This window comes from Drosophila albomicans, chromosome 2L (assembly GCF_009650485.2).
Source record: "Drosophila albomicans strain 15112-1751.03 chromosome 2L, ASM965048v2, whole genome shotgun sequence".
Taxonomy (NCBI): Eukaryota; Metazoa; Arthropoda; class Insecta; order Diptera; family Drosophilidae; genus Drosophila; species Drosophila albomicans.
This window is the reverse complement of record NC_047628.2, coordinates 16435876-16458626: the sequence shown is the minus strand read 5'-3', so window position 1 is coordinate 16458626 and position 22751 is coordinate 16435876. Positions and strand designations below refer to the sequence as shown.

Sequence of the window (22751 nt, the reverse complement as noted above, 5' to 3'; positions counted from 1 at the left end):
AATACATACTTACATACAAGCAAGTGCATTTACTAGCCTATAGGGTATCATATACACTTAATACTGACACACATACATAAGTGCATGCATGCAAGCCCATCCAAATATTCAATACGTGCATAAATACATGTGTGTGTGTATTTGTATGTATGTGTGTGCTTAATGTTGGCATATTCAATTGTTGCGATTGCACATTTCATTTGCGATTAGCAATTCAGGGCGTCCCGTCGGTTAATCAAGATTAATATTTTTCACCACAAATTAAGCGACTTTTTCTAAATGCGTATGTATGTATGTATTTGTATTTGTATCCGTATCTTCGTCTGCAATTGTATCTGCGGTTAATTCCCTTCTTTTTGCTGGATTATTTCATATGAACTTGATCTTTTTTTATGTTGCAGTTTATTGACAGTTAGACCTCGTATATCGTGTGTGCTTACCTTTCTGTAAGTAGGTTGCCATACATACAAACATATTTGTGACCTATACAATCAAGAAATTAAACCGAATATCGCTTGCAAGCCTTCATTAATGTATTCCAATACAAGTGCACCACAGTGAGTATTCCCGAATTATACAATAATTGCTATAATCTAAAATCTTGATCATTCAAAATACAATCTGACGCAATAAATCACAAAAGGAACGTATAGTCAAGAAGTCGGTCCGTCATGCTCCGCTGTTAGAGATCCCAAATATATATGTACATATGTATATAGCGGATGCATGTGCGCTCTCATATTCCAGGCCCAGATCACGTTTTTTTCTCCCACCCCCAACTTGGCGATTTGCAAACAACAGAATCTGGCGAATCAGTTGAATTTGATAGATATGCAAAACATGATATCACTATTTGGTACAATTGTTGAAATAAGCCACAGATTTAGGGAGTGAAAAATAAATAAATACGAAATACTTATTGAATAATTCTAAAAATATATTTAAAACCCAATTTAACAAATTAACATCGGTATATTCAGAACAAACATAAAATTTGTTAAGAATTCAGACCTTTATTCTTTTTTAACAGATCACAATATGCACACCACTTTATTAAACAAAACCACGACGAATAATATTTCTATGGAAAGCAAATTATACCCGGACAAAGACAAGTAAGTACATTTAAATAATTATGTGAATAAATGAAATTTAAATGAATTTTAATAATAGTATTTATATATGAGAGAAATAACTAAATGATTAATAAACTAATAACATTTTTTTAAGTTCATAAAGTCTTCTGATATTTGTTGTATTATTGACCCATCTACAACCAATCGCAGTTGTTTCGAATGCACTGCTTGCAAGCAGTTTACATACGTACACTTCCGTTTCACACTTTAGCATAATCTAACAAGTAAGAAAGCTACAGTCGAGTGTACTCGACTGTGAGATACCCGCTACCCATTTTGAATAAAATAAATATAATTTGCGGTATTTTCTCAAAATATACCGAATATACTACAAAAATACTAAAAATATACCAAATGTTATATTTGGTATATCGACATAGTACCGCATTCAAAATATACCATAGACGGCACAATATACCAGATTGTCAGCCAAAGCAACTAAGACCCCTAGTAAGTAGGCGTTTTTGCCCATACAAAAATATTTCTTTTATAACTTCGACAATTTTTATCTGATCGCAACCAAATCAGAAATCATAACTACTATAGTAGTTATTATATATACCAAAATTCGGAACTCTAGCTTTAAAATTACGCTTGTTATTCGATTTTTTTGTTTTTCGGGGGCGGAAGTGGGCGTGGCAAAAATTTGAAACAAACTTGATCTGCGTGCAAACATAACAAATGTTGTCGAAATAAAATTATAGCTCTATCTCTTATAGTCTCTGAGATCTAGGTGTTCATACGGACGGACGGACAGACACACAGACACACAGACGGACAGACGGACATGGCTATATCGTCTCGGCTGTTGACGCTGATCAAGAATATATATACTTTATAGGGTCGGAGATGCCTCCTTCTACCTGTTACATACATTTCCTGCCGGCACAAAGTTATAATACCCTTCTACCCTATGGGTAGCGGGTATAAAAATAAGTGAATAGTTTACATTCTACCGTTTGAATATCAAGTTTTAGATTAACAAGATTTTTAACTTTACAGAATTCCCGAAGATGCCTCAAATAGTACCTTGAAAGCTAAGCCACCATATAGCTATGTGGCCTTAATAGCGATGGCCATACAGGAAAGTAACTCAACTATCATTTAATTGCCTTTAATGAAAATTGGCTTTTGTATTCTGCAGAACTCGGCCATGAAAAGGGCGACTTTAAATGAAATATACAATTTCATTGCATTAAAGTTTCCATATTTCGAGCAAAACAAAAAAGGATGGCAAAATTCGATTCGTCATAATCTGAGTTTGAATGAATGCTTCATCAAGGTGCCTCGAGAGGGAGCAGGCGACAGGAAGGGTAACTATTGGACGCTAGATCCTAATTACGAGGATATGTTTGAGAACGGTAATTATCGAAGAAGACGTCGCATGAAACGACCCTATCGCAATATCAGTCAGTTTTCCACTCCGCATTCATTAACTGACACCTTCAAGTCGAAGGCAACCTTACATCAAATACCGAGTCCATCCATCTACCAATACAATTCAAGGTAAGACTATACTGATCTGAATTTTAATTTGTTGAACAATTTAATGAATAAATCTTAATCAGCTTACTTGCTTGCAGCTCACAATGGATGGCAACACAAGCGTCCCATAGCAATGTGTGTAATTCTCGAATGATTAACTCCAAAAATTGCATGGTAATTTATTTTGACTTTAGTATAAATATAGTATTATATAGTATTGATTTAAAATTTGATTTGACTTTAACAAATCTGTTGAAAAGAACATATATTATATCCTATTCCTTAGACACTCTTATCGAATTGATAATTTCAATTTATATAATTGTGAAACTCAAATTACATTTTATTTAATCCTTTCGGTTTCCCTTCTTAGATGTATTCACCACAAACGAACTTGGTTGCGAGCAACAGTTACGGCAATAAACTTAACATAGGTAATACAAATAATTACTTTAGAATTTTACAATACATGTGTTTTCTCTAAACTGCAGATTTTGTGCATGAAAACATCCCAATTGATTGTTCAAAAATATTCGATGGCCATGCGGTTGCTTCTTGGGAAGCAGAAGGTAAAGTTAAACAACTCGGTTAAATATTTAAATCATTAATAAATTCATTTTCTTGTAGCTTATTATCAATCGATCAAAAGAGAGGCTCCCTTTGAGTTATCAACGGGTTTAACCAATTACCAAAACTCATATTTATCACAACAATAATCTACATTTCTTGTGTCATCACCTACCCTAAGCCATATTTTATTATAAGCTCTTTAACATTTATAAATAAACTGCAATATTTTACTAAAATCAAGGTATTCAATTTTTTTTTAAATGGGAAATCGAATTCAGAGAATTTCATTTAGAGAACAACTTATTTTACAAACTTTCAAACTTCATTTCAAAAAACTTATTGTTTGTAATATTTTAAAACTATAATTTTTATTATATTTGTTCGATTTATTGAATGTTGTTTCAAAATGGTCAAAAAAGGAAACATGTAATGCCACAGGTGCATCTTGTTTTCCCAATTAGAGGTTTCCACATCATAACTTAAATTTGATTTAGTTTTTGGTCTTCAAGTCAATACAGAGATCAGACAGTCAGACGGATGGACCTGCTTATTGGTAGTGTCAGTGAAGCTGCGTACTTCCGTCTTGCACAATAATTAGACTTACCTTTTTTATACCCTATAAACAGCGCAGGGTATATGCGTGTGCAGTTTGCAAAGTTGCACTTTTTGTAGAGCAAAAGGAATATCGTTTATTTAAATTCGAAATGTTCATAACTAATATTAAATTATTTACTTGGAATCAATGAACAATTTTAATATTTTTCATTTGTATTTGATATATTCTTCAATTTTTGTATAAGGCGATTGATTTTTACATTCATAATGATTTATTTTAAATTGTTAGAGCGTATTACTTCTTTTACTTGCAAGTTTTTATTTTGAAAATGAATAAATTTTCGAATTATAAAATTGCAATTATTAATTTGTAAAACACCAAAGTGACATAAAGAACTTATAGATTTATTATTATTTAAATGTTTTCTTTAAATGTAAATTTGTATTTCAATACTATAAATTATGTTAATTTGGTTTAAATGTATAATTTATGTTTGATAATATTTAAAGTTCTCATCGCATGCGCAATATTAGTACAAGTTGCCGATCACGTTTACAGGGTATAGGAAGGGGCGTGTCTAAGACATTTACCTTAAGGCCTGAGCCAGTGAAAGAGAGACGCCAATAGCAGTGAGCAGCCAAGCAAATATTCTTACAGCAATTTCAATTTGCACTCAAGCCAAAGCCGAAGAAACCGGATCTTGACTAGACACTTGAGTTAAATGAGACTCAAGACTCAGATGCTAAGATACTCGGATACTCGGTAGTTATGAATGGGAGTAGTAGTTGTAGGCCAAGTGCCTGCACCTGTTCCATCCAGAAGTCGAGCGCAAGTGTGTGAGTGTGTTGAGTGTGTCTCAATAGGCAGCAACATATCGAACTATAGCACAACCCAAAATGAGTGGTGTGCGTGCGAGCGAGAGGTGAGAAGAGCGAGAACATGTCTGAGTGAGATGGCGTGGGCAGAGGCAGAGACAGAGGCAGAGGCAGACTCAAGAATTTGAGAGGCGAGCACTTCTGTTGTCAATGATCCTGAGTAAAAGCGGCTCACTGCGAAATTTCATTCAGGTAAACACATAATGGCCATGTTAACTCAAGAAGAGTAAAAATAATACAAACGGCAGCAAAAACCAAGGAAGCTGACGTCGAGCCGAAGTCGGAGCTGAAGTCAAAACGAACTGAACTGGACTGAGGTAACGATAACAAGTGAGATGTTTGCCGAAGACTGATTACGACCGACCGATACCCGGTAATAAGTATATTGGGTGAATTTAAAAATCAAGTATACGCAGAGTGGTTTAAAATTAATCGTAAAAGTGTTGAACAATTGATGATGCTTTTATTAAGAGAAAATATATATATTAAAAATATTTAATTTTTAAAAAAGTAATGTAGGTATAGGGATAAGCAAGAGATATGCGTATAAAGAAAAGAAATATGTATATACAAAATATTTAATTTAAAGGAAAGTAATCTAAGTATATTGATTAACAGGAGATAGTCGCAATTCATTGAGGAAAAAGCGAATAATGTAATATAAAATATTAATATAATATTTAGTAAAATAATCAAATTTCTAACTGTCATCACTCCCAGTTATCTACATCTTATATGATATAAGATTCTTCCTTCTATACAAACTTTTTAAAACTCTAATGTCTCATACTTTTGATAAACAAGGATTCTGTTAAAACAGTTGATTTATTGTAAATTGAGGATTGTTTACAATACAATATATGCATTTCATCTTCCCCTATCACTCATTTACCATGCACCTTTGTGTGCTCTAGATGCCGGGTATAACAAGCGGCAGCAGCCCGCTCAACTAACAATGCAACAGGTGATGGACGGGCAAAAGCGGTCTTCGTCTTGGAGAAAAGTCAAGTTGCTACCTGTTAAAATACCTACATACATGGCCATAGTGTGTGAGTGTGTGCGTTGTACATCAAACGAAGCCTACAGGCACACACATCTAAAGACACTCACACACACACACACGTGCACAGATGGGAGCTATGCATCAGCCACACATACAGCCACACTCTGTGGCCAGAGTGGCCAAACGTGCACAGGTGCTCTTGCTCGTGCCAGAGCGTTCAAGACGAGTTTGTTTGAGATCAATTGATAGCCGTTGCTCGTAGTTCGTTCGTTCGTTCGTTTGTTCGTGTTTGTGATCGTTCATTCGCTCGTTCGTTGTTTCGCTCGTTGTGTAATGTTGATCTTGTTTTGGTAACGTAGTGGAGCATTGAGTTAAATGAGCCCGGCTCTTAATTTTGCTGCTTGCCTGCGACGACTTTTTTTCTTCTTTTTTTTTGTTTTTTGTTTTTAGTACTCACGTTTGATAGTGTGCGTTGTTGGTAGTAGTTGTGAGTAGTCGCGTCGTCTGAATGGTATTGGTATTTCAAGTGTTTGCAGTTTTCCTCTCAGAAGGTCATGGCCGATTCAAGCGATCCTGATCACGCAGTATTTGTTGAGCATTGAAAGAAATGGGTGCGCTAAGTCGTAACTCGTCGTCGTAACTAAACTAAATTAAAGCAAACGCAAGCGCTAACGCAATCGCAATCGCAACATCATCGCCTCCCAAACGTCTCGACGCTCTTTCCCATTTTCCTTTTCAATTCACTGTTAATAATTGTAATTTTTTGGGGAAATCAATTGGATTTTAAAATAACAAAAAAAACTTAACAAAAATGGAATCGTGTGTTTTAATACCAAAAGAGTTCGGACTGGCGAAGACATTATTATCCGCGAAAAACGAGTGTCTCCTAACCGTGTGTGCAACGACCAACATCAAAAAGGGATCACTCTTCTATCCCTTCCAGGGCACTATTCGTACCGATAAAATTGAAAACCTCAAGCATCCCGGCGAAAATGATGTAAGTGTTCAAATTAGTCGTTAACTCTTTTATCATTTATTGACAAAAATTGGAGCGTTAAATGCAAGGATTTATTTGGATATATGTATAGCTATTACTTTGATAGTAATATTTATTTCCTGAAAGCATTTCACTTGCCACAAACAGGTCTGCTTGCAATTCGATTTAATTCGTGTTTTGGTTTTCTTATGATTTTGCGAATTTTCTTGTCACTTCACTTTTTTGAAATGGGGGCTCTAAATATTTTATTTTTCATTTATTTTGAATACATCTATTAGACTAAATATTTTATTAAATAAATCTTAGAAAAAATCAAGTATGCGCCAGGGTGTCTTATAGTATTTTATTGGTATATTGTATGTGCCAGTTGAAATATATTTTTTGAGTAAATCTTTCGTGACAAAAATTTTTGAAAAAATCAAGTAATCGTCATGGGGTAACAAATTCATAATATGAGAACCCATTATTTTGTCATTTAAATTTGATTTTATAAATAGAAAAAATATATATAAATTTTGCATATGTTAAATTATAGTAATTATAGCAAATGTAAATTACAGGATTTCAATATTATTTGCATTAACAGGATCAACTAAAAAGTATACATCAAATATTAAAAGATGCAATCTTGATAGAAATGTTCAGAATTGTGATAATTTAAGAACTGTCAGAAGAAACTTCTTAAGGGTGAAACTTGGGAATTCCCCATCCCCATATCGAAGAACCTTAAAGGGTGTTGTTAAAGTGTGTTTTGATCATATATTTAAAAATCTTTATTAATTAAAAAATGATAGGAAATTTGGTAAAACATGAAAAAGATTTTGTTATCATTTCTCAGTTTAAAACTAAAAGATTAAATAAGTTTCGTACACAAAAGAAATTAGACTTAGAAGACTTCTAGAAATCGGAAAGTTCGTAGAAATGGAAAGAAAAGAATTACGGGTATACGATGAGGTGGGTGACTTTGCACTGTCTTCTTCAATAACCGTGAGAAAATTCCCATGCTCCTCTATAGTTAAGATATAAAAATTTAGCTTTAACTTAACCGCCCCCCGTTTGGTCAGATCTACGACTATTCTTCAAGAGTCATATAACTTGCTTCACATTTTTCTATGTGAGTTTGTGTGTGTGCGTTTTTCATGCATCGTTGGTGCAGAATTATTTTGGACAAACATGCTTATAAGTATGGACGATCCAGCCCCTCCTAAGTTTTCCCAGACGTTGCGTTGAATAATTGCTGAAGCATTAAAGAAAACTGTGAGAACTTCTTTAAAACGTCTTATGTTCGTCTTTAAGAGTTCCCAACGTCATGGGAGAGTGATCACCCCATAGACGACTCTCTGCCATATCAAAATAATTTCCGTAACACATTCCTGTTTGCATCTACCCTACACCTACATCTACACCTACTTATACACCTACATCTTCCGCACCTACTCACACACAGAGCTATTTAGTATGTTGGTTTTTTATTCACACACACACACACAGAAACCACATATTAAATGTATTATAATTGTGCAATTGTCTCATTTTCATATTTTGTCTCATGTCAAGCAATCTTATAAGACGATTTCTAAATAACCAAAGGAATAATAATCGAAATGATCTCAGTTCTTATAATAAGAATAAATTCGTTATACTTAAAGAGTATATTGAAAATATTTCAAAATGTTGTAACAGATTTGAGAATTAATAAAAATAAGAAATAAAGAATCCTTAAAAGGGTGTTAACCAGCTGTTGCGTAAAATAAAATTAATTTGAAGAGCCAAAATTAAAGAGCAGAAGCTGAATGTCTCAGCCACTGTTTTCGATTAAAAAGAAAGAGAGCCTTAGTTTCATATTTAAAATCGTTTCATTTTTGCCGACGGAGTTGGCCAAAACGTTTTCGCCGCTGTTGTTGGCCAAGAATTGGGACTGAGAGAACAGAGAAATGAATTAAGTTTAAACGCTAAACATACATATATCGTGTGCAGAGATCAATTGAGAAAAGCGAGCATATTTAATTTGAATAAATTATGCCTAAGCCAAATAAAACAATATTGGATAGGTAGCAATTGATGCTACCGATGCGGTGCACGAATGCCAAGAAGCCAAGAGGCCGATATGCTGAGATGCCCAGTTGCTCAGTTGCCAAGAAGCCCAGATGCCCAGATGCAGGGAGCAATCTGCAGTGGCATTAAATCTTCGGCACCTCGAAGATTACAATCCTTGCTGGCAACAATTTCAAACGCCCGAGGCTAACCTGTTGTGCCTTTCGTGTGCGTGAGCGAGAAAGAGGGCGTGTGAGCAAGAGAGCCAGCGACAGGTACAACCGGAAGTGGCTACTGCGCAGCAGCAGCAACAACAACGCCAACAACAACAACAACAACGACGACGGCAACGGCAACATATCTTCATATGTATAAACATGTGTGCGCATAAGTGCTCTTGTACCTACAACAGTAGCATATGCACTCTGCGTATGATTATCAATTATCGGATCAGCATTGCATACATATCCTCCTCATATGTATTTATGTTATATACGTACGTATTGTGCATCTGACCAGATGGCTCCGCAATTTTCGACCATGAAATGCAGAATTTTCAAATTGCCCGAGAGGAAGATTTGAAATTCTTTTAATCACCATAATAACGTATTCTTTAATTATGTATATTTATTAAAATTTTTATTCTTTATATATTCAAAAACTCTTTTAATTGAAATGATCATACATATTATTTCAAAATTTTGTCAGAGTAAAAGAAAACTTATCTTTTAAAATATTTACAGAGGTGTTTTCTAAAATCTTTTGTTTCCAAAATTATTATTTTTATAGATTTAGATTAAATTCAGAGAAAGAATTTATGTCTTCTAAAATATTTACAGAAGTTATTTCTAAAATCTTGAGCACATTCTTTGGGTTCTTATCTTAAAATAAAATATATATCACAGAAAAAGTTGAAGATTTCGTATATTAAAGATACAAAGAATATAAATAAATTTGCGATATAGTACAAAAATTATATTTATTTTAAAATTTGAAATTAGAGCACTTATTCTGAAATAGACATTTTAAGAACTTGGTTGAACATTGTACATTGTGCCGTTAGATCGATCGGCGAATTTGGAAATGCATATTGGAGGACCCTTTAATATATGCAGTCCTCCCCAAGGCTTGTTATATAGTTTGTTGTTCTTTTAAAACACACACACATATACACATAGGCACACATACTATAAATATATGTGGACGATATGTGGACGATGGATGCGAGAGTCTTTTAACTCGTAAAACCGGCACATCCAGTTCTGCAACCTCGGCATAATGAATGGCAAATTGCATCTGCTCTTAGCATACGTCGAGTACGATCGCGCGCGCGACTTCGAATGCGAGTGCGAGTGTGAGTGCGAGTGCTTGGCATCGGTGCAAGTAGCAGGAGGAGGTGGAGGCTCTTACAAAAATAGTTAATTGAGAACCAATGATTGCTACTTCCCTGCTGCCAATTCCAATAACTCAAGAATTTTCATAAAAGCCAACGAATAATAAAGAAATAATGATCTTGCTATTAGTAATATATGAATATGTAGATTAAAAATATTTTGGGTTCTAATAAATAAATATGTGGGGTACATATTCAAAAAAAAAATTAAAAATTCTAATTTTACTTAGAGTTATAAAAAAAAATTTAAAAAAAAATACAAATTTATATGATAAACATAAAAAATATTAATATAAAAGTACTGTGATTAAAACCAGTATGCTTGACCACTAAATACCCTGTATCCCTCACGCACACACACATACACACACACATTGAAATAATCATGCACCTTGCAGACAACGAACGACAGGTGACGCTAACTCTGCTACCCTTGTTTCAGGGAATATGGGTAAAGGTTTCTTGAGTAACGTCTTTCGAACACTTATTGCTTGCAGCATGTGTTTTTTCATTGGTACCCTTGCTGAGGGTCTTACAATCAATCTAACATAATGCAAGAGGCATGCGCCAGGACGACTCTCTGATCCTCTATCCACCTGTTTCCTTCCTAAATTAATCCTCTCAAAATCCTCTTTGTTTTTACATTTCTGATATTTGTTCAGCTTATGTTACCATGAATGGAATGAAATGATAAACTAAAAATCAATTAAATCTATTTCAAAACTTTTGTATTTGTAGTAGAAAATAATTGTAAGTAAATATTATTTTTGAAATAAACTAAAGCCATCATACCTTACTTGTTGTATCAAAAACACCTGTTGACTTCTTTCAAGGGTTGGGCTAAGGACCGCTGAGGTCCTCAAAGGACCCGCATAGAACAGGGTGCGTTAAGCCAAAAGTCAATTTTACACGCTAATTCCACAGGCGCTCAATTTACTTTTAAGAAAACTTCTTGAAAAAAGTCTAAGGAATTCGGAAATATGTATTTCTTGCATATTAAAATACATATTATCTACATGCATGCATAACAAGTATTATTTTCTTTAATTTTTTCCAGTTGAGATACCGTTATGGGCTCTATCACGAGGTTTCACAAAACTATGGAACCCGTGTGCATCATTGTAATTGGATTCGATTCCTCAGGACCGCTGGCTCGTTCTCCTCTGATGTGAATCTGATCTGTACGATGGTCAAGGGTGATCCATTGTATGAAGTTATCAAACCAATTAAAATCTACCAAGAATTAGTTGCATATTATCTACCCGAACGTCCCGAAGAGAGTATATTTATGAATCTGCGTTCAACGCTCTACAGACAGGCCATGGACTCGATTCTTCAAGGTAAGCATCGACATTTAAGCATCCTATTTAGATATTTAAAGATCTCCTTTTCATTGATTAGATACTCCATTGGACTTGTCTTTAACACTGATGTATAAAATACCAAATTTACCACTTTCTCCGCCTTCAAGTGAGGATGAGCAAAAGTCCATGTTGAGTGATTCTTCTGGTTCTTTATGTTCACTTAATGAAAGCACAAACGATAATTCGACGACTTCATCAACATCGTTAGATGAATTGAAGAAGACCATATACGAAGATGTTGAAGTTATCGCCCATAAAACAAACATTACCCATAAAAACTATCAATATTCGCCGACAAAAAAGCGCATCGGACGAAGTGAAAGATCGTTGCTACCCTGTGAAGTTTGCCGCAAAGCCTTCGATAGGCCAAGTCTTCTTAAGAGGCACATGAGAACACATACGGGTGAGTTAAAAAAAACCTACTATTAAGTTATATATATGATATATTTATATGATTCCCTTTGTTGCAGGTGAAAAGCCACATATTTGTTTGGTTTGTGGCAAGGGATTCAGTACTTCCAGTTCTTTAAATACTCATAGGTATGTGTACTTTACTTGAAATATATTTTTAAAACGTTTCGAGTAACATAATATATTTGAAAACAGGCGAATTCATTCGGGGGAAAAGCCGCACGAGTGCCAAGTGTGTGGAAAACGGTTTACAGCTAGCAGTAATCTTTATTATCATAGAATGACTCACATTAAGGTAATACTTATATCTTATTTCATTTTTTGTTACATTTCTATTTAAAGTAAAGTCATGAATTTAACATTTACTAATCCGTTTTTCCATCCATCCAACAGGAAAAACCCCACAAATGCAATTTATGCGCAAAATCCTTCCCTACTCCTGGAGATTTGAAATCCCATAAGTACGTTCATAGTGGCTCATGGCCCTTCAAGTGTTCCATTTGCTTCCGCGGGTTTTCAAAGCAAACAAATTTAAAGAATCATTTGTTTCTGCATAGCGGTAAGTTCTTCTTAGTAAACGTATGAATCTTCAGTTACTAATATTTATGATCTCATTTTTAGGAGATAAACCACACGGCTGCGAATTGTGTAAAAAGAGATTTGCATTGGCCTGCAATTTGAGGGCGCATATGAAGACACACGATGGTAAGTTAATTAATATTAGAATGCATTTATTTGAATATATTCAAAATGTTTAGATCGATACAAATAATACTTAGTAAAGCATTGAATACTTATGAGATTGCTTATCTGATCCCATGCCTATAACTTGTTATACTAAAACATAGATGGCGCTAGTTGTTATATGCTACTTTTGAGAACACTTTTGAATTTATTGTAAAGAATATTACTTATCAAATTGACATTTCTTTTCTTTTAGGTACTTCCCAAGATGAATGTATTCGATGTGGAAAGGCGTTTGTTGCCACAGGCAGCGAATCGCAGCAGAGGAAAAGGTGTAGCAAATGCTTGGATCTGAGTGAATCTACAGATGATGGAGAGAAATCTGGTTTTCAATCAGATCAAAGTATTTCGACTGAAGAAGAAGAGGAATACGAGTCTTCAAATGGTGCAACAGAATTTAGTGACAAATAAATAAATGAACAATTATGTTATGTGTGTGAATGAATGTATGTGTACTTAAGATTACGAGGCCATTCTTTAAGGATCACTTTATAGAGGGAGCGACGCTAAGGATGAAGACAACAATGACTGATGCTAATATAATAAATTATTCCCAATTAGTATCAGTAGTTTTAGAATATGACCAAAAATTTTAAATTTTTATATCAATCTATCGATTTGTGTGATTTTAAATAACAAACAACGCTTACAAACACAATAAATCAACACGGATTTAATTTATTAACATTACAAAACTCCACAACAATTATATTTATACGAATGTAATTTTATCTGAGAGCAGATGAATTAAAAACGAATATTAATATTGAATTAAAGTTTTGTGGCTTTTTATAATTAATTCTATTTAACAGTGTGCTTAATTCCATGAGAAACAATTCAAATTTGCCAACTTTCGATATTTTCAACAAAATCGATAAATTGCGTTACCATAAAATAGATTTTTAAGAACTATTTTTTATGGAAAAAGAGGACTGAAGTAAATCATCTAAAATTGTAAATTAGAGTCTATTACACTAAAGAACAAAAAGAAATTATGATTTTTGTCAGCAAATAAACCCTAAAGCTTCCCATAAAAAATCGATATCAAGTAATTTTCGATAGTTCTCCACTACGCCGTTGCCATTCACAACGAACGCACTTCAACGCAACGCATTTTCGATTAAAACGGCGGTCAGTTCAAATAGGTAAATAAGAAATAAAACAACCAATACCATTTTTTAATTTTCAGTTTTTACTGCTTTTTTTGAGTTTTTTGTTTTTGTTTTTCAGCATATTTATAGAAAAAATATTTTTCATTTCTTAAATTTTCACTGCTACACACTTTTCACATATTATTTGTTATTGGGCTTAAGCTATAAATTGATTTTAAGTAAACAATAAATTGTAATAATTATACAATATAATAATTAAGACTTAACAGTTAGACAAAAAAAGCTGATGGAAGAAACAAATTAACAATTTCCAAAATTTCCAATGCCATTTTAGGTCTAATCATCATCTTTATCATCATCATCATCTACGTCTTCATTACATTATATTATTCCCCCATTCGTTCAACTGTCAACTCGCGATCTCCCACTTCTGTCTTGCTCCTTATCATCTTCTTTTGTACGCATTTAAAGCCTAACAACTAATTGTAATTGTACGTGGGGTGTTGGCTTTTTGGTTTTCAATAACCAGCATCGACAGCTTCCTCATCAAGTTGCGCCTCCAATTTCGCCTCCTCTTCGGCTTTGCGTCGCTCAATCCAGGGCATAAATGACCACAAGCTGGCGCCGACGAGGAGCGTCAGGCCGAGCGTATGGAAGAGCGGATTGTAGTCCTTGACCGACTCGGTCCAATAGTTGCAAAGTGGCGGACCCACCAACTGCAGTATGCCATTGACAAACAGGCTGATGCCATAGGATGATGTTAAGCGTTCCGTGCCCAACATATCGGCCATTATGACGGCCGTAATGCCCACATAAATGCCCGATGCGAGACCAAAGAGTGCACACCAAAAGCTAACTGCGCCATAGGTGTAGGCAAAGGGAAGTAATGCCAATGAAACTCCCGAAACTGAGAGGCCGCCGACGAAATACCATGTCTTGGGTATGAAACCCATGTCGGAGAGCGCCGAACCACCAATGCGGCCAATTAAATCCGTTGCCGACACCACAGACAACAGATAGGCGGCCATGGATTTGTCGAAACCTCGGTTTAAGCCAAAGGCGGGCAACAGAATGATGAAGTTGGTGTAGCTGATGGCGTTCGTTGAGTTCGAGATGAGTATGACCAAGTACATGGGATCTCTAAGCAAGCTTAGATCGAAGAATTTGCTGCGTTGACTCTGCTGCTGTTTGCCGCCGCCCTTCACATCATCCGCTCGAGTGGCATCCGATGAGGCATGATCACCGCCGGCTTTGTCACTGCCCGCCGAGCGTAGCGATAAGTGTGACGAGAATTCCTTGGGCTGGAAGGACAACGTGCTGCCGTGATACGGCGTGCTGATGTACAGAAAACTGCTGGTCGATGGTGAGCGCTTGGAGAGGCGATTGCGTGAGCTGTTTCTCGCCGCCAGCCGATTGGAGCTGGACCGTCCCTCGGGCACGGCATACAATGATGACTGTGAATTCAATTGACCCGGCGTGAAGGTCTGATTGCGCTGGGGCAGACGCACTGGGGTGCTAATCTTGCGTGCACGAGGTTGGAACTCATCACCTGTCTTGCTGTAGTTCTGGACAACAGCAGCCGAAGCGCTGCGTATAAACTGTTGCTTGTTATCGGCATCGTCGGCCAAATACAGCGGTGATGGTGGTGAATTGTATGGCAACAAATGCTTCTCGTCCATCTGATCCGTCTCTGCGGTCGGAGCCGTTGGTGTTGGCTTCTCATCGACATTCTCGAACTTCATCACAATGCCAATGTCCTCCTCTTCGGGTATATCGTCCAGTGCTTGGCGAGCGCGTGGTACACGCACCATATGCTGCTCCACGGGCTCATAGAACAATGCACCCACCAGCACATTCAACGTGATGCCACCCATAATCAAGCATGAGCCACGATAGCCATACGCCTCCAGCAGCCAACGCAACACAGGTGGCAATATGATGGAGCCGAGGGCACTGCCCGAGATGCACAGGCCATTGGCCAGACCGCGCAGCTTCACGAAGTACGAGGTGACAATGTACACTGTGGGGGGAAACGAAAGTCCGGCTCCGATGCCAACCAGAACGCCATAACTACATTAACGAAAAGAAAGGGATTCCCAAGTTAATTAATGATGCGATTTGAATAATTAGAATCAGGTTAAACTGGCAGTGCCGAAATAACCAGTTGTTGTGTTGCGTTGTGACCTACCTTATGTATAAGTATCCAACGGACGATGCCCAAAACGATAAGATCATACCAAGGGATGCGGAGACGGCGCCTATCAACGTTACCGTGCGATAGGAATACTTGACTGACAGAATACTCGAAACAGGTCCTAGAGAGAGAGCGAAAAATAATTAATTAAAGATGCATACTGTAGTTAATTAGTGGTGGAGTCTTACCCAAAGAACTGTACAGGAAATAACATAAGGCCGGAATCCAGGCCGACTTCGTTTGTGAGACTTCAAAGGCCTCCGTGAACTCAACGAATAGCACACCGAAACTCTTGATGGTACCCGGAATGAGAATGTTGCACAGGCACGCACCAAAGAGAACTAACCAACCCCATCCTCCATCGGGCGGCACCAGATCATATTCACTGCTGTCATCCTTCTTGTTCAGCAGACTAACTGCAAATAGATAGAAGATTGAACAAAACAATTATAGATAAAGATTACGCACGATATGATCGACCTATCCACTTTGCTAAAGACTTTCCCCGACTATTTCTCGAGTGTCTTACAAATATACTTTAAGTGGGGGTCTTTTGCCAGCCTATAGTCTAAATAATGCCATATCTTATCGGCAAGTGTCGGGACTACTAACTGCGATCAATCGCTTATTACGTGGCTCGCGTGATTTTGTCCATACCAGAAAGCATAGGGCGGGCACTGCTCCAATTTTTTATAATTTTTTTTTTTTTTTTTGGTGACTGCCCGCGAATACAAGAAAATACGCAAACTGATAGCGCCATCTATGTGTGAGTGAGTGTGTGTATGTTTGTAGCTAAGCCGGCGAAACGTGTCACAACTACCAATGGGGCTGGATGGATGAACTACGACGACGTCAATGATACGCATTCCGAGGCCTCGTGCCTAGCGGTTTTATTAATATAGCGATTTTGGTTGTCAGCGTCCGGTAAAATGATTAACTTTGATACTTTGCGCTGCAATCAAGCAACCAAGCAAAATAGCGATGCGGTCGCGAATGATTCAATAACTGGCCACTAGAGGAACGAAGAAGACAGCGCATTGCGAGTATTTATTTATGTTTTTCCTGATGCTTTCTAGTGAAAAGCTAGACTGTATCGGTTACTAGCTGAGTCACCATCATAAATCATCTACAAAGGGCGTTGGGCTTAAGTAAATAGTAGTGCATTTATACATTTATGTACATATGTATGTATGTATTTGTTTGTCCATGACAAGTTGTTGATATGATCGATTGAGGTTATGTACCCATTGAGCTGTCGCACGATCAATCAAAATAACAAATGTGTCTCCATCGTACTAAGCATAGTAGATGGAATTAAGATATACTACTACAATACACTATTATTGATATTGTCATTCAATCAATTCAATAAAAGCAATTATTGTCGGTATTTTTGTTATTGTATGCAAATCGATTACTGACCTGTTTTATCACTCTTTTCTTTTGTTGATCCGTTTTTTAATTTATGCTCTTTGTTGTTTGCTTTATTTGCATTTTGTGTGCTTAGAACTTTTTCCTTATGCATGGTCTCTGTAGGAGTAAAAGAAATAGAAAGAGAACGTTTATTTACCATGTGTTTGTTGTTGTTTCTAATTGTTACGCTACTTGTATGCTTGTATGTGCATCTGTATATGCGTGTGAAGGAACTGCAGCAGGGCTAGATATACGAGGGATGCAATGAACAGTGCAAGAAAAAGAGATGAGAACAGGAAACTGACAATGCGGGACAGCTATATTTGGCATTAAATATGCGCATATACATTGAATGTGTGTGTGTGAAAGTTGTGTATGTGTGTTTAAAAGACTGGCAGCTGAGCGTGTTATTTATTATGGCGTCTAATCTTGGTTTATGGTTCTTCTAAGTAATTGCATGCTAAATGACAGAACATGTTTCGTCATTAAATCATCACTGCGCACAATCGGCACCGGATTCGGGAATCCGGCATCAACCGCAGCAGCCGCCGCAGAACAGCTGCTGATAAACCGCTAGAGTACAAAATTCAATTTCATTGAAAGTTTGTAAACCTCACACGCACGCACGCACATACATATATACATATGTAGAGTCAATAGAAGCAAATTTTGTTGTGGCGTGATCCTATTCCCTCGCTCCTCATAACATCGCACCACCCACATTGTCAACCCACTCGGCAAACAAAGCATTGCCCCATGTCATGCACAATGACTCATGCAAGATGTTGATCACTTGACGCTACGTCAAGGATCATGATGATCATGTCAGAGAAAGAGATAGCAACATACATAACATAATTTCGCACTACTGACTGTGTAAATATTTTGTAGTATTTTTCTTCGTTTTTTGCGTTGTCGCTAGTGATGAAACTGCTTTCAGCTGGGGCCTTATGACGTCATAGGTGCCAACTATATAGAAATATGTGTACATAAATATTCACAGAACGCAAAACAAAACAAAACGAAAACATCGTTCACAATTATTGGAGGGGAATTTTTATGCGCTGTATAAATCTAAAGAATATGATGGAAAGGGGTATATCGACTATAGAGTAAATCAGAAAGGCCAAAAACAAATGCAACACATTAATTTCAGCAATGACAAACAAAGGTCGCTCTTTCTCCGATTATTTAACAAAAAATCGTAAATTAAAAAAAAATTATTCGGAACGTCATCGATTTAATTAATACGAATTTGTATCTATGTATCTATGAAGTTTCTAGGTCAGCTGATAGCTGAGCCGATCGACTTCGCACTAAACTCAAACATTTTATTCTTTGTTTATTGTCTGGGACATAAGATATGTATGTGTTTATTAAATCAAAGAGTGTGTAGAAAGAGTGGGAGAAAGATTGTTTTGATTTTTATTGTGAATTGGGAATTGGGAACAACGCCATCAGTTCGTTTGTTGCCCCGCTATATAGAGACTGAAGGTCGTTTCCTGGGAAGTTATTAAACTAAAATTTGCGCAAAAACAAATACTGTTACAAATTTAAATTCAATTGGCGCCTCAAATTGAAATGTATTGACAACAATTACGTATTCCACTTACTATAAAAAAAAAAAAACAATATAAAACGAACACGAGGTCTGTTTGCTAGTTGTTCGATTGTGGGGCTGCATTGGGTGGCGTTACGCCCAGTGAATCGCGTTGATCATTTAGAGCAAAGCTCAATTATACGAATTGTTTCAAATCAATTCGATTGCTATCCACACACAAGCGCAACACAACAAAGCGGAATTAACAGATAAATGTTACTTTTAACAGCCGGGGCGTCTGTTAATAAACATTTAATGCCAAAGCCTTGCTCGATAATAACCCTGACTTTAAATATCGATCACGCTAAAACCAGCTTAATCGCCTGTTGCGATATGTATGAGTTTTTTTTTTTTTGTAACGTTTGTTGTAACACTAAGTAATTGAAGAGAAAATTGTTAGCACATATCGCTTGCCGCAGTCAGACATAATAAATCACATAGAAATAATTTAAACTTGTGTGAAAAACGACAGATGCGCGGGTTTTAGTTTTAGTCGCTCTACGGTTCACCTCTAATTTAACAGAAAGCTTATATCGTATATATAATTTAATAAGTAATTACAAACACGTTTAAGACTTTACCCTTTAAGTGCTGAGAAAATGGCGTAGTGTTCAAACAATGGCAATTGATTTTGAGCTCTTTGGTAACTCTGGTCGCCGCCTCAAAGATGAAGAGAGGGAATCGATCAGGCGTTGTTACGCTTCAATTACTTGTTACTAGTTGCTGATAAAAAATCAGTTTGTGTGAATAGTTTTTTTTCTTTCTATATTTATTCTTATGACGTGTGGCAGCATTTCTGCCACATTCAACAACAAGCAAACAAAAACACTAACGGCCTCGTCAAAACAATAATAATAAAAAAAAAAAACAAAAAAACAGATAAGCGTAGTGTAAATGCGGCTGGGTTGAGAGACTACAATACTATATGTGAGATAAGCAAGCAGACCCGTTAACTGACAAAAGCCGCGCGTCGGCGCACTGCATAGATAATAAAGCGCATATCCCATATGTTATAAATATATATATTTCTCTGGGTTGTCATAAAAATTCCAAGAATATTTTTTAAACGATACTTATAAAGGCATTAAGAAGGTTTAACACCGTGTTGAGACAGGTCAAAAAAGACAGCTGCGATTTGAACCGTAGGTAAACAAGTACGTCTCTATGAGTGTTTGTATGTGTGTGCATGATTCAAAGTAAATGCAGGTAGAGCAGAGACAAAGGCGCAGACATGTCGACGACAATGACAATGAGTTGGCAGCGCCTTTTGTCTGCTTGTAAATAAATAAACAGACAAGTGTAAGTGGGAGAGCGGCAGAAAGGGGAAGTGCAGTGTGATCAGCAGCTGTTATCGATAACAGTCAATTAACGTTTTAACATTTGAGTGCAGGGCATGTTAAACACAATTATGTATATACTATGTTTACACACGGTGTTTGAACAGTGCATTGGCCCCTGGTCAGATGCATGCAGAACAATAAACAAAGCAGCAGCCGCCGCCTTAAGTAGCAGAAATCACAGAACAAAAGATGCCAATTGTGGCCAAAAAGCTAAAAAGAAAAGCAAAGTCCAGTGCTCGCCACGCTTTGTGATTGATCATCTTAGTTATCCCTCTCCACTGACGCAATGAGTAGAACATAACATGGGCATAACAGCGACCGATTAGAGATTGATTCCGCTTATCGATAACACATACAACGCAGCACATTCTCAGCTTATCTTAATCCGTAATCTCAGCATGGCGAAGCACTAAAAATATTACATCATTAATGGCGTTAAACAAAGTTTATTCATGTGCTGATAACAATAACAATGACAACTTTTACTTAACTGTAGTCTGTGCGCACATTATTATTATTATTTGCATTAAGTAGACTGGCCGCGCCCCAAGTAAACGAATGGTTGGTAATAATTTTTTTGGCCAATAAATCAACTACTGTTAATGATTTTTCAACGTGTAAATGCGTCACATCAAGAATACAAAATAAATATATTTATATATATGGGCATAAATCATCAGCAACGAAAAGTTTCTCCTTGATGCTTTCTAGCAATGATCTGATCTGTGTTGTCGAAACAACGAATAACGAATTTCGAAGATAGGGTCAAATGGCAACATTGACCCAATTTACTTACGACGCACTTCAAAAAACGAACAAAAAACAGAGCAAACAAGTATTTGTATTGAGATACGTAACAGAACGTAGCAGAACAACAGCCAAGAGCAATAACAACAATAACAGCAGAATAGCAACTATAACAACAGTAGAAGCAACAACTATAGCAACCGTAAGAGCAATAACAGCATCAGCATCATCAAGAGCAATAACACCAACAACAACAATAACAGCAGCAGTACGAGCAATAACAGGAGCAACACAATAGTAAGACCAACAACATCAAGAGTAACAGTCTGCTTAGCGGGCCCCCCACTAACACACTGACATTTATGCTACTGTTGCTGCTGTGCCGCTGCCTACGCCGTCGTTGGCGCGTCAACGTTGACTATACTCGTCGTATACTGTTGCGCGCGTGTCGGGGCCTGCGTGCTTCAGACTTGCAGTAACACACACAACACAGCAGTAAGAGAGCAGCGGCAGAGCAAAAACAAAAAAAAAAACGTTACGTGGGGTGGCATTGACGACGACGGCAGCAACACTAACAACAACAATATGAGTTATCACAGATTTTCTAGCATAAACAAGGTATGGCTAACATTGCTGTTATCACGTCATTTCAACGCCCACAAATTCAAATCTGTGCTCACACAAAAATAGTGCAGCAGCTGTAACAGCAACAACAATAGCAACGTGCAAAAATTGAAAGCAAATCACGAAACGCAACACAAAAGCTTTTGTCACACTTTGTGACTTTGCTTTTTGTGTTTTTGTTCTTCTTCTTCTGTTGCTGCTGCTGCCTGGCTGCTGTTGTTGTTGTAGTTCATCGCCCTTGAAGCGTTGGCTGCTGCTGCCAAAAGGGGCCGGGGCCTGTGTAAGGGGTTGGTGGAGGGAGGGAGAGGGGCTTAGGCAAGGTAATGTTTTTTCTCATTTCATTTTATTTGTAAGTGTATTTGTGCCTGTTTTGCCTGTCACAGATAATTGCGCCCTGTTGTGATTGTATTTGTGCATGCGTCAGCTGTTCGTTCTCGTTTTTATTTTTTTGTTTTTGTTGTGTGTATGAATGCATTTTAATAACTTACCTTAAATTTAATTGTTTAGCTAATTTTAAATTCGTCCTGAGCGGGCAGCAACAACAAAACACACACTAGTACACACTCACACTCACGCACACACGTACTTATACACATACACACATATACTGACGCACGTTTTTTGCACGTTTCTATAATGAATGATTTGGTTGTTGTGTTTTTATTGGTTTTTGGCTGTTACATGACATTGGGTCAGCAGTGTTGTTGTTGTGATTTCAGTTGTAAATTGATTAATTATTTTTTGTTGTTTTTTTGCAAAATTAACTACACTATACATAGATTATATACACAATTATTAGACGTATTTTTTGTGTTCGAAATTTATGTACAAAAACAAAACGCGAAAAACGAAAGGTTCCCGTCGTCGTCGTTTCACGCGCACACCACCCACACGACGTGCCACACTCTCAGACGTGGAAAAACAAATGAACGTACGGCCGCTCGCGACTCGCACCAGAGAGCCGCTCCGCTGCGGAACGAACGTAATGCGGAACTGGAACCGTGTTGTGAGCGAACCTGTGCAGCGGTGTGCTGTTAAACATGCATTTAAAATGTCCATACAGGTAAAATGTAAAAAAATTTGTTGTACTTAATAAAATCATCAGTTAATCAGTTAAAGCTTAAAAATAATATATGTATTTTTATATTTTTTG

At 36.8% G+C, this 22751-nt stretch overlaps 3 protein-coding genes across 7 annotated transcripts; 2 read left to right on the top strand and 1 right to left on the bottom strand.

Annotated features, from left to right (window-relative positions):
* Positions 1–194: 194 nt before the first annotated feature.
* LOC117564138 (forkhead box protein E4-like) lies at positions 195–3421 on the top strand. 5 transcript variants are annotated; one of them, XM_034242798.2, is made up of 9 exons: positions 195–287; positions 402–557; positions 1031–1115; positions 2139–2220; positions 2281–2642; positions 2705–2795; positions 2995–3055; positions 3113–3190; positions 3249–3421. In XM_034242798.2, the coding sequence occupies exons 3-9, from the start codon at positions 1039–1041 to the stop codon at positions 3335–3337; spliced, it is 840 nt and encodes a 279-aa protein (XP_034098689.1). In that variant the 5' UTR covers positions 195–287; positions 402–557; positions 1031–1038; the 3' UTR covers positions 3338–3421. The 5 variants fall into 5 exon arrangements, with proteins under 5 accessions (XP_034098689.1, XP_034098688.1, XP_034098691.1 ...); XM_034242797.2 differs by having other exon boundaries at positions 195–291; XM_034242800.2 differs by having other exon boundaries at positions 195–291; positions 1010–1115.
* Positions 3422–6180: 2759 nt separating this feature from the next.
* LOC117564929 (zinc finger protein OZF-like) lies at positions 6181–13314 on the top strand. The gene is made up of 8 exons (XM_034243883.2): positions 6181–6622; positions 11107–11389; positions 11451–11816; positions 11884–11953; positions 12020–12119; positions 12218–12383; positions 12446–12529; positions 12765–13314. The coding sequence occupies exons 1-8, from the start codon at positions 6437–6439 to the stop codon at positions 12977–12979; spliced, it is 1470 nt and encodes a 489-aa protein (XP_034099774.1). The 5' UTR covers positions 6181–6436; the 3' UTR covers positions 12980–13314.
* A 445-nt stretch (positions 13315–13759) lies between these two features.
* On the bottom strand, positions 13760–22530 carry LOC117563641 (monocarboxylate transporter 13). The gene is made up of 5 exons (XM_034242051.2): positions 22087–22530; positions 17297–17404; positions 16063–16290; positions 15869–15995; positions 13760–15750 (listed from the first exon to the last, which is right to left on the bottom strand). The coding sequence occupies exons 2-5, from the start codon at positions 17397–17399 to the stop codon at positions 14199–14201; spliced, it is 2010 nt and encodes a 669-aa protein (XP_034097942.1). The 5' UTR covers positions 17400–17404; positions 22087–22530; the 3' UTR covers positions 13760–14198.
* Positions 22531–22751: the final 221 nt, after the last annotated feature.

Coding starts and splice junctions, on each gene's coding strand:
- LOC117563641 (XM_034242051.2), bottom strand. CDS start 17,399: ATGCATAAGGAAAAAGTTCTAAGCACACAAAATGCAAATAAAGCAAAC. Junction 16,291..17,296: donor AGAAAAGAGTGATAAAACAG/GTCAGTAATCGA, acceptor ATCTATTTGCAG/TTAGTCTGCTGAACAAGAAG. Junction 15,996..16,062: donor TTTCCTGTACAGTTCTTTGG/GTAAGACTCCAC, acceptor CTCTCTCTCTAG/GACCTGTTTCGAGTATTCTG.
- LOC117564929 (XM_034243883.2), top strand. CDS start 6,437: ATGGAATCGTGTGTTTTAATACCAAAAGAGTTCGGACTGGCGAAGACA. Junction 11,390..11,450: donor CATGGACTCGATTCTTCAAG/GTAAGCATCGAC, acceptor TTCATTGATTAG/ATACTCCATTGGACTTGTCT. Junction 12,530..12,764: donor GCATATGAAGACACACGATG/GTAAGTTAATTA, acceptor CTTTTCTTTTAG/GTACTTCCCAAGATGAATGT.
- LOC117564138 (XM_034242798.2), top strand. CDS start 1,039: ATGCACACCACTTTATTAAACAAAACCACGACGAATAATATTTCTATG. Junction 2,221..2,280: donor TAATAGCGATGGCCATACAG/GAAAGTAACTCA, acceptor TGTATTCTGCAG/AACTCGGCCATGAAAAGGGC. Junction 3,056..3,112: donor CGGCAATAAACTTAACATAG/GTAATACAAATA, acceptor TCTAAACTGCAG/ATTTTGTGCATGAAAACATC.